The sequence below is a fragment of the Neophocaena asiaeorientalis genome, unplaced genomic scaffold (assembly GCF_003031525.2).
Source record: "Neophocaena asiaeorientalis asiaeorientalis breed wild unplaced genomic scaffold, Neophocaena_asiaeorientalis_V1.1 scaffold275, whole genome shotgun sequence".
Lineage (NCBI taxonomy): Eukaryota > Metazoa > Chordata > Mammalia > Artiodactyla > Phocoenidae > Neophocaena > Neophocaena asiaeorientalis.
In genome coordinates this window covers 5,956,530-5,968,270 of record NW_020173679.1, presented here as the reverse complement: position 1 = coordinate 5,968,270, position 11,741 = coordinate 5,956,530, and the positions used below count along the sequence as shown (strand labels likewise).

At 44.8% G+C, this 11,741-nt stretch overlaps 1 protein-coding gene across 1 annotated transcript; it reads left to right on the top strand.

Moving 5' to 3' along the window:
• The first annotated feature begins 450 nt into the window (after window positions 1-450).
• Window positions 451-3,327, top strand: LOC112402823 (PRAME family member 12-like). The gene is made up of 3 exons (XM_024749998.1): window positions 451-737; window positions 1,187-1,759; window positions 2,769-3,327. The coding sequence occupies exons 1-3, from the start codon at window positions 451-453 to the stop codon at window positions 3,325-3,327; spliced, it is 1,419 nt and encodes a 472-aa protein (XP_024605766.1).
• The last annotated feature ends 8,414 nt before the right edge of the window (window positions 3,328-11,741 follow it).

The window sequence follows — 11,741 nt, the reverse complement described above, 5'->3', positions numbered from 1 at the left end:
GTGGAAACTGAGATTGGAGACTGTGTTGGGCCACAAGATGCTCTTATTCCCATAGTTTTAGGGCCCTAAGTGGTGGTCTGAAAGGTTTCCCCCGAAAAAGACTGGGGTCAGCCTTCAGGCTCATGGTACCCACTTCCCAGTGCAACCTAATTGAGCAAAGCAGTGAATGGAAATGGACGGACGAGTGGTGGGGTTTCTTCCTCCTTGGTACTTGTGAGAAGCTTGTTCTGGCGCCCACAAGGGCAAAGCTGTGGCTTTTGGGCCCACTGAGCCCAGAGTGGAATTCTACGAAACTGAGGCTCTTCCACCACTGCCAGAGCAGTGACTTTGGCTCTGAGTTGGTTCTTCTGAAGGGTGGGGAGACCGAGTAAGGGGTGTTCATGCTTAACCTGAGAAAGATGCCTTGTTCCCTGCAAGTTTCCACAGGATTCCTTTAGGAGCAGAGTCACGATGAGCGTCCAGAACCCCCTGAGACTCCTGGACCTGGCGGGAATGAGCTTGCTGAGGGATGAGGCCTCGACCATCACGGCTCTGAAGGATCTGCCCACAGAGCTCTTCCCCCCAGTGTTCATGGAGGCCTTCTATGGGAGATACAGCGAGACCCTGAAGGCCATGGTGCAAGCCTGGCCCTTTGTACGCCTGCCTCTGGGGGGCCTGATGAAGGTGCCTCACCTGGGAACCTTACAAGCAGTGCTGGCTGGGCTTGATATCCTGCTTGCACTGAAAGATCATCCCAGGTGAGTCTGATCAAGGGAGCCTAGTAAGGTTTTGGGCAGCTCTGAAGAGAAAGCTGAAGTCAGGAGGGTGGCTGGACAAGGGATGGAACAGAGGCTTCGATGATGCCAATGAAGAGACACAGAGACTTGGCCATTGCTGAGCTCATTTGGGGAAATGCCTTCCAGCAGTGTATGAGAGCCTAAGATGCAGGGGAGCCTGAAATTACATGTCTCAGCCAGGGATGCGTAAGGGTAATAGGTGTAGAAAGCCAGGAAGGATGGAAGGGGAGGGGAAAGGAGATGGAGGAATGTGAGGCAGAGAGGGAAGAAGAGGGCAAGACAGCAGGTGATGTCAGGGATGAGAAGTAAAAGCTCGGGTGGGAAGTCTGAGTGCTGCCTAAATGCTGAGACTGTGGTTTCATTATGTGTGGATCTTAAGCCATAGCTGCCAATCTGCTGTTTTCCCACAGGAGGTGCAAACTGCGGGTGCTGGATTTAAGAAATACCAGCCAGGACTTCTGGAGGATGTGGTCTGGATACAGGGTCCATGGATGTTCAAGCTCACTGATGGCACAAATGGCTGAGGACAGGTCAAGGACAAAACAGCCCAGGGCTCCCTTGGAGGTATTCATAGAACTTCATCTCAAGGAAAGGACCTTGGATGGATTCCTCACCTACCTCATCAGGTGGGTGGAGCAGAGAAAAGCTTCCATACACCTGTGCTGTAAGAAGCTGAGGATCCTTTCATTTCCCATAGAAAATATTATGAAGGTCCTGAGTATGGTACAGTTGGACTGTATCCAGGAGGTGCAAGTGAACTGCACCTGGCATCTGTCCACCCTGGCCGTGTTTGCTCCTCTCCTGGGCCAGATGAATAAAGTGCAGAGACTCCTTCTCTCCAACATCCACATGTCTGCACTTGCGGGGCAGGAACAGCAGCACATTGTCCAAATTACCTCTCAGTTCCTCAGGCTGCACCACCTCCGGGATCTCCATCTGGAATCTCCCTCCTTCCTTGAAGGCTGCCTGGACCAGATGCTCAGGTGAGAGTGGGCCACTGACCAGGTAACAGCGAACACAACACTAGAATATCCAAAGCACTGTCCCTTTTGCTTCTCTATCCTGAACTGTGGTATCGCATAACCGTGCAAATCAAGGTAGGGACCCAAACTGGGATAGAGCCTCTAGAGAGGGACACCCTGCTAGGAAGCTATGGACCAGGGGTTAGGATCTAGTGGTGTGGGTATATGATTTCTTCTTTAGGAAGAGATAGCTTGGTTTAGATGAATTAAGGAAATAACTAAGGGAACGGGGCATTGAAGAGGGAAAGCTCCATCAGGCCTGAGCACTTCTAAATGGAAGCTCTGTGCTCACCAGTGCTGTGACCACATGAGCCTATCTCAAATTCCCTGTTTGCAAAAGGTTGTTTTTTCCTCCTGATAAGGTAATTAATATATGGATAATGCGTGGTTCTGGAGATGCTGGTAATAGAGCAGGAGCCTAAAGCAGAATAAAAACTGGTAGATGGTTTGCAGATGATGCAGGAATGTAACTGAGCCCCTGCAGACTGGCAACCTCAGTTGATGTCCTGAGATCTTGCCCTGGTGGGTCCACTATGCACATCACCCAGAAGCCTTACCTGGCCTGAGATATGCGTGCCTGTGGCCCAAACGTGGGCTGAAGGAAACCTGAGTAGGAAGCATTTTACGTATGTATCTTACCATTAAAATTCAGTGATGCCCACTCTTTACTGAGACAAAGTGTCAGGCTCTCCCCTGAGCGTGTTCTAGTGTACTCCATTATCTTCGTTCATCCTCATAAGAAGTGTAGTAAGTTTTTCTCTGCTTGACTGATGAGGAAAGAGAGCTTTCAACTTGACTCAGTCACACAGGAAGGTGAAAGGACTCAGGTTAAAATGAGACTGGGCATTCTGGGTATTGATCGTTATCAGATGATCAGATTAAACTTGGGGCTGGGCAAATCAGTTGTCTCCCTACTTGAGGTCAACTTCCACCTCAGTTTCCAAGACCTAATTGCTCTGTTTCTCCCCAGGTGTCTGACAACCCCCTTGGACAACCTTGCAATAACTCACTGCCTCCTTTCGGATTCAGACTTGAGCCATCTGTCCCAGTGTCCGAACATCAGTCAGCTAAAGGGCCTGGATCTGAGTGGCATCACCCTGACCTACTCTAGTCCTGAGCTCCTCCCGGTTCTGTTGGAGAAAGTTGCAGCCACCCTCCAGGAACTGTATTTAGAGCAATGTGGGATCATGGACTCTCACCTCGAGACCATCCTGCAGCCCCTGAGCCGCTGCTCCCAGCTCATGTTCTTTAGCCTGCGGGGAAACCTCATCTCCATGGCCGTCATGGAGAAGCTGCTGCGACACACCTCCGGGCTGCCCAGTTTAAGTCAAGAGCTGTATCCTGTCCCTCAGGAGAGTTACAGCTCTCAGCGAATCCTCCAACCTGGGAGACTTGCACAGTGTCGGGCTGAACTGTTTGAGATTCTGAGAGTCTTAGGACGTCCCAGGATCATTTGGATTAGTTCCAGCCCCTGTCTGCACTGTGGAGATAACACATTCTCTCATCCCCAGCCCATCGTATACCGCTGAAATCCCCCTAACTACTTGGGTACGTCTAAAAGCTTTCTTCTGAGCACTTGGAAACTGATATCTAAGACATAGTTGAATCATAAAGGGAAAACAGACCCATGGTTTCAGACATCTGCTCAATGTGAATGGGAGAAGAGAAGGTGATTAAGGGAGGGTGCAGGATTGCAGAGGGAAAAGTTGACTCTGACAGGTAATAGGTGTTTTGGGGAAATGTGTCTTATAGAGTCAGAAATATGAACCTAAATTTCTGGAGGTGGATTGAGTCTTGAGACCCACGTGTTGGAGTTATCCCTGGGTAGATGGTTGTAAACGAATGGCCAGAAATAAAGAGATCCTCAGTGTAAACTGACTGCTGCCCTCCATGCTGTATTATCCTGATTTCTCAGTTTATACCGCAGGAATCCAGATAGTGATGGAAGAAAACAATGGCTCTGAATTGTCTATGATCTCTGATCTTACCATTCCCACCAGTTCTTTAGTCTGGAGCATCTCATACTTCCTTGCTTATTTCTGTGGCTGTTCAGTGGGTTAATACAAACAAAGGGGAACATACTCAGTGGTCAATGAACCACTGGAGTGAAGAGTTCTTGGCAAGGCCCTCACTGCTGGCTCAGGCCATGACCCTGGACATGAGCAGTCCTCATGGTTCTCCTGGTGGGTCCATAACTCTCAGTTCTTGACTTTTCAGTGTGGGGGGAATGGGCTTTACTGCACAAGGCATGGCTCCCAGTTCTGGAAGGGGTCATCCACACTGCAGATAAGCTGAACCTCTGGATCCATGGTGAGTAATGGTCCTTCCTGAATTAATCCAGTTGGACCAGGGAAGTTATACAAATTTATTAGCAAACTACTAAAATCATACAGGCATGTAACATGGTTTTAGTGTTTTTATACCTCATTAAAAATTATATCCTTTCAGGACTTCCCTGGTGGAGCAGTGGTTTAGAATCCTCCTGCCAATGCAGGGGACACGGGTTCGAGCCCTGGTCCAGGAAGATCCCACATGCTGTGGAGCAACTAAGCCCATGCGCCACAACTACTGAGCCTGCACTCGAGAGCCTGCGAGCCATAACCACTGAGCCCGTGTGCCACAACTACTGAGGCTGCACTCGAGAGCCTGCGAGCCATAACTGCTGAGCCCGTGTGCCACAACTATTGAAGCCTGTGCACCTAGAGCCCAAGCTCCACAACAAGAGAAGCCACCACAATGAGAAGCCCTGCTCGCTGCAACTAGAGAAAGCCCAAGAGCAGCAACGAAGACTCAACACAGCCAAAAATAAATAAATAAATAAATTTATTAAAAAAAAAATTATATCCTTTCAGGGGCTAGATTATATCAATGAGAGATTGAAGTTATTCCCATAAAATCTATTTCTCACCAACAGGGAAGACTAGAATAGCATGTTTTGCCATCAAATAATCAGGATGTATAATGTATAACAAAACACTTGTGGGTGTATGTGACCTCCTTGCCTGTGGTAAGACTGTATTTGTCAGGGTTCTCCTGAGTAACCAACAGGGTACGTCTGATTGCTGAGCAATGTGTCAGTGAGGGTTACCACTCCCTTCTCAGTTGAAAAATCCCCATATAACTTATCGTCTGCCCTCCATAGCCTCATTCCCACATCCTTGGTTCCACTAACTAGATCCTGTAGAACTATATTTACTCCTGAAAAACTCTGTGTGTAAGTGAATCTGATCATTTCAAACCAGTGTTTTCCAGGGTCACCTGTATATATATTAAAGGAGATTTATTATGGGAACGGGCTTGCATGATTACAGAGGCTGAGAAGTCCCACAGCTTGCTATCTGTAAACTAGAGATTCAACAAAGCCAGTGGTATAACTCAGACTGAGGATTAAGGCTGAGAATCAGGTAAGCTGATGGTGTTACTCCAAGTCTGAGGCCAAAGACCTGAGAACCAGGGGACCACTGGTTTAAGTTTCACAGTATGGAAGCTTGAGAGCCAGAAGCTTTGATATTCATGGGTAAGAAGAGAGAGGAGGAGAGAATTTGTCCTCTTCGTTTCATGCAGAACCCAAGGATTGCATGATGCCCACCCATATTGATGAGGGCAGATCTCTTCACTCAGTCTACTGTTTCCAATGTTAATTTCTTCTAGAAACATCCTCATCCAGAAGTCATTCTTTACCATCATTTTTTTGCACAGCAATATTCATACACAAAAAATTTAACCATCATAGTGACCCTAACAAAGGGCATTCACAGCAAAGCTCCCTGCTGAGGATTCAGGGGCTGGTGTTGTTGACTCAGTAAGGGAGGGGATATAGGGTTGGGAGACCTTAGGTAAAAGCTCAGTTTTCTTGTGAAAGAAAGACAATGTTACAAACCTAGTTTCTGGGATTTTTTTTTTTTTTAGTTTCTGGGATTTTTGTAGGATCCAATGAGGTGATGCACTTGGGGGCTTGGCACCCAACCTGGCAAACAGTAAGACATTATTAAATGAGTCTTTTCCTTCATAGCAGAAGCCCCCAGGATTCTTTATCCCTCTAGCTTACCCTCTATTCCTTACAACAGGGGAGGAGAATAAACCCAGGACATGAAATGTGTCTCAGCATTTACATGTGGCCACCAATGAACCATGATTTACCAAGCTGCTCTAGTAGCCAGTGCAGGGAGGGTTGGGCGTGGACATAGGAGTGATTGGATTCATCTCTAGTTATAGACATTCTGAGCCTCAAGTCTTGTAGGCCACCTGCTGTTGATCAGGCCAGAAGATATAAATTTGGCCTGTTTGGCAGACAGGACAGCACGGTTCAGTATTTTTTTAAAAATCTGCTGTTATGTAAATGCTAGTTGACTAAATAATTGTGCTGTGAATCATTTAAATATTAAAGATATAAATGTTCTTATAAAACTATAAAGGAAATTTAGTATTTTAAAGAATGCATGTGGGTTTTAAAAAAATGTTTAACTTGGTTTGGAGTCTCAAAACAAATAGGACTTAAAAACTGATTTTAAAAATCAATGAGCATTGGGACTTCCCTGGTGGTCCAGTGGTAAAGAATCCTCCTTCCAATTCAGGGGACACATGTTTGATCCCTGGTTGGGGAACTAAGATCCCACCCACATGCCACAGGGCAACTAAGCCCACGGGCCACAACTAGAGAGGGAAAACCTGAACACCACAACTAGAGAGAAGCCCGTGTGCCACAACAAAGAGCCTGCGCTGCAGCAAAAGATCCCGCGTGCCTCAAGGAAGATCCCAAGTGCCGCAACTAAGACCTGACGCAGCCAAAAACAAACAAACAATGAGCATTAATTTTTTTCTCCTTTAGAACACATTTAAAATAAAATTTTAGAGCTAGAAGGATTACAATTATATTTATAATAGTAGATTTTATTTGTTTATTTTATTTTAATTTTTAAAATTTGTTTTCGACTGCGTTGGGTCTTCGTTGCTGCACGCGGGCTCCCTCTAGCTGCGGCGAACGGGGGCCACTCCTCGCTGCGGCGCGCGGGCCCCTCACTACGGCGGCCTCTCCCGTCGCGGAGCACGGGCTCTAGGCGCACAGGCTTCAGTAGTTGTGGCACACGGGCTCGGCAGCTGTGGCTCGCTGGCTTCAGAGCACAGGCTTAGTAGTTGTGGCACACGAGCCTAGTTGCTCCGCGGCATGTGGGATCCTCCCAGATCAGGGCTCGAACCTGTGTCCCCTGCACTGGCAGGTGGACTCCCAACCACTGCGCCACCAGGGAAGCCCCAGATTTTATTTCTTAGAGCAATTTTTGATTCATAGTGAAACAGCAGAAAGTACAGAGAGTTCTCATTTAACTCATGCCCTCACCATATGCACTGTCACTCTATCAACATCTCCACCAGAGTAGAAGATTTACTATAAATCATGAGTCTACAATGAGACATCATTATCACCCAAATTTCATAGTTTACACTAAGGTTCACCCTTGGTGTTGTGTATTCTCTGAGTTTTGGCAAATACATAATTGTATACCCTACAGAGTAGTTTTACTGCCGTAAAAATCCTCTTTACTCTGCTATTTATCTTTCCATTCCTGCAACCCTGGCAACCACTTATATTTTTTATTTCCCCAGAGCTTTGCTTTATCCAAAATGTTACATAATTGGAATCATCCAGTATGTAGACTTTTCAGATTGGCTTCTCACTTAATGATATACATGTAAGCTTCCTCCATGTCTTTTCATGTTTTGATAACATTCCATTGTCTAAACATACCAGAGTTTATTTAGTCATCTACTGAACAACATCTTGGTTGCTTTCTTGGTTTGCCACCATGAGTATCTGTGTGCACGATGGTGTGGACATAAGTTTTCAACTCATTTGGGTAGATACCAAGGAGCAAGATTGCTGGATCATATGAAAAAATTATGTGTTACAATTGTTTTTCTACCTTGACAATCTTACCTGTTAGAGATTATCTCATAAAGGGAAGGGACTGTGTCTTTATCAACTTGTGGTCCACAACTGAACAAGAAGCCCAGTGAGGCAGTAAATGTCTATAACTGCAGGTGCATGGAACATTTTAACATCAGTTTATAGCCAAATGTTATTTTGCACTGCAATGCAAATTTGGGGGAAGTCAACATTAGCAGGCTACTGATAACATAAGCAAGTTGGATATGGAAGAAATAGCACTTGTGTTCTATTTGAACCTATAAATTATACATGAAAGTGTAACCAAGCAGGACTCTCTGGGGCCTTCCCGGGGCAGATCCCCACCATATTCTCCTCCTGCCTCTTGTTTGCAGAAAATCTTTAGCCTCCTAGCACTTCCCCAAGTTACAAAGAATAAATTGAATAACAAAATATGAGAAAATGCAGAAACAAAGGAAAACAGTCAAGCAAGACAAAATAATAATACTTTATCCATTAAACAAAGTAAAGAACATTTAGTTCCTCCTCACAAGCTATAGATAATATTCTGAGCCATAGCCTTTGAGCTGTTTTGCAGATACAGAACCTCCCATCAGGTGGAAGAAGTTAATTGTATCCAGACCACAAGCACATACACCACAGACCAGTTGGAACCAGAAGGTTGATGATGCTGACTCCCAATTACATCACAATCAGCCAATCAGAAGAATGTCCAGGAGTTAATCATACACCCCACAACACTCTCCTGTCTTTAAAAGACTTTCCCTGAAAGTAATTAGGGAATTTAGCCTTTTAAGGAATAGTTGTCCTTCACACTCACAGAACCCATGATATCAGATGGACGAAAGACCAAAGGTGGGAGGCTGATCCAGACTTAGAAAGGAGGATGACAATTTCCAAAGTAGAGAAGAGATGTTGGCTCCCTGTCATCAGGTATGCCATAAGAAGAAGGCAGTCACCCTTTCACACTACTCTTGGTAATTTTCTCACAAAGAAACAAAATACTTTAGCTCTAAGTGTTTTAAATTACAGTGTACTAAGTGCTAGTTTTAATTTACCTATATATTTATAACCACAGCAAGAAAGTTCTTAAATTTTTTAAAGGCCACAGGATAACCATAGTTTTTCTTTTTGATTATTAAGATTGGGTTGTAGTTTCAGTTTGCACATTCATTTTTATCATTGTTCGGGAGGAGACACGTTTCCTCTACCCTTAAACGTTCTTCAACTGGTCTAATAATCAAGTTGACATAGGACAGATTAACAGGAGAAAAAAAGAAGTTTAAATGGGAATGTTCAGCACAGTAAGACCGAGGAGAAGCCAAGCAGTTGAGGCTTATGTGTGATCTCAGGACACGGAATGGGAGAGGGGGCCTGGGCTTCAAAGGGCAGGAAGGTGATTCACAGAAGAGCAGATGTTTGGTAATTAGATAGTTGTCCTGCCATATAGATACTTCATACAGATAAAGTTATCTCTTGGTAATAGCTCTCTCTCTGGCCCAGGCTCCCCTTCTAAATTTATTTAGGTAGTTCAGAGAGAGGTAAAAGGTTTTCTTTGTTTCAGTCTGCTGGGTCTTGATTGCCTATAGCTCAAACTAATATGCATACCAAAGTAGCACACTTTGGGGGTGGAGGGGCTCATTCTGAACTACTATAGTCTAGGTACAGGTCTGCCTGTGTTAAATTTATTTTTCTGATTATGTGGGTTTTTTTGTCTGCCTCAGTAGAATGTAAGGTTTGTACATATGGGATAACATGAGAGCAGGACCATGTTATATTCATTGGATGTTTCCCCATCACCCAGCATAGCAGTTGGCACACCCTAGCTACTCAGTAAATGCATTTTCCTAATTGAGTAATAACTGACAAATATAATTGTAGATAAATCAAATGTGGAATGTGATGATGTGATATACATATGCATTGTGAAATGATTACCAAGATCAGGATAATTAAGATATCCATCACCACATAGTTGACTCTTTGTGTGTGTGTGTGTGTGTGTTGGGGGGGGGAGGGTGAGAATGCGTAAGATCCACTGTCAGCAAATTTCAACTATACAATATTATATTAATAGCTATAGTCACTGCGGGTGTATTAGGTACTTGAAGAGATATCTGAACACCCATGTTCACTGCAGCATTATTCACAATAGCCGAGATATGGAAACAACCTAAATGTCCTTTGATGGATGAATGGATAAAGAAAAAGTGGTATATATACATAATGGTATATTATTCATCCATGAAAAGAAGGAAAGCCTGCCATTTGTAAAATTATGTTTGGACCTGGAGGATTTTATGTTAAGAGAAGTAAGACAGAGAGAGAAAGGCAAATACTATATGGTATCACTTATGAGTACAATCTAAAAAAAAAGAAAGAAAGAAAAGAAAAGAAAAGAAATTTCTCAGAAGCAGAATATAATGGTGGTTGCTAGGGGCTGGAGAAGGGAGAAATGGGATGATATAGGTCCAAATGGTACACATTTTCAGTTATAAAAAGAATAAATAAAAGCTTTAAATGAATCAAGGAAAGAGATGTGAGGGGGCATTATTGGATATTGAGTACTAGGGGGTGTCACATGTGTTGGGGACATCCCAGGGAACTTGTCCACAGAGTCCCTGCCCCCAGGGGGTTCTGCAAGTCCTCAACCCTGATATTAGAAGATTTTTCCCACAAAAGGCCAGTGCCCCTGAGGCCACTGTGCTCCTCCTTCATCTGTGCCAGGCAGCCAATAGGTCTTGGTTTGACTTTCATCTCCCATGACCTTTCTATGGATCAAAGTAGTCAATCTGGTGTCACTTGGATGAGAAAGACATCCTCCTAAAAAGCACAATTCTCAAAGTCTGGAGGCTTTGATGAGTAAGGAGACTAAACTGAAAAATTTCCAAAGAGCATCCTTTCCTGGCCTAAATGTCACGATGGAGACTCTCCACTTCCCTCCTAACCTGCCCCTCATCTTTGCATCCACAATGGATGCTATTCACTCCCTCTTTCCAGACTGTCCATTGGCCAGACTCCATGCCCTCGGGCAGGGGGTGGGGGCAGCCACTGGAGCCTAATGCAGGTCAGGGCAAGCAAATCCAGTTCATTGGGAACTCACAGCCCCAAATCCAGGCCCTCAGTGACCCCCAGTGATCTAGACACAAGTCCCAAGACTTGAAAGGACACAGCTCTGTGACAGCCAGAGGACATGGTCTCTAGGTGGTCTGTGATTTCCCTCCTTCCCCCTTATTCTGGGCAACACACCAGCTCCTATGGACATTCCCTTCTCTTGTCCCTCTGTAACAGAGTGGAAGCTTTGTATTCTATTACAAGTGAATCACTAAAGTGATGTTGCCTATAAACTTAAATTATACATAATGGCACACCTCTGGGAATGCTGTCTCCCCGGTAGTGAGCATTAAGCTAAAATACATTTGTTTAGCTCACAGTAAACATCCTCACCAGGCCCATCTGTGGATGACTACAGGAAGGAAGAAATTAATACATTCCCTCCAGAGTCTGAACAGAACCAGGAAATGTTCGACTTTATTGCCTCCCCTTAATATAAAAGAAGCCTGAATTCTAACTCAGGCAAGATGGTTCTTTGGGACATGAGTCCACCAGCTTCTCTGTCAGCCAGCTTTCCCAAGAAAGTCACTATTCCTTGCTCCAGCAACTTGTCTCTCAATTTTCTAGCCTGTCATGCAGTGAGCAGTATGAGCTTTGACTCACTAACACTTCTCCGTTCCTTCATTCTCTGTGGCCCAGTCCCACCTGGAGAGAGTCACAGACATCCTCCCCACCCACCATGTATCTACAAGCCTGTCCTTTGGGATTGTCTGGACTCAGGGTGATGTCATAATCAAATCTTTATTGATGAGGAAGAAAGATCAACAGCTCCTTGTTTATAGCAAGACAGTGGATCTAAAGTGTAGCCTTGTTTGTTTATTGTTACCTCCTTCAGAGAAGTCTGGACTTAAGGTTGGAAAACCAATCACATTCCCCAAAGGAGTTCCCTTGCTTCCTGAATAGGCTCCTGATCTCCCATGTTTCAGA

What these genes read in the sequence shown, in the direction of transcription:
- LOC112402823 (XM_024749998.1), top strand. Translation starts at nt 451, where the DNA reads ATGAGCGTCCAGAACCCCCTGAGACTCCTGGACCTGGCGGGAATGAGC. An exon ending in GCACTGAAAGATCATCCCAG is followed by an intron (nt 738 to 1,186) that starts GTGAGTCTGATC and finishes GTTTTCCCACAG; the next exon opens with GAGGTGCAAACTGCGGGTGC. An exon ending in TGCCTGGACCAGATGCTCAG is followed by an intron (nt 1,760 to 2,768) that starts GTGAGAGTGGGC and finishes GTTTCTCCCCAG; the next exon opens with GTGTCTGACAACCCCCTTGG.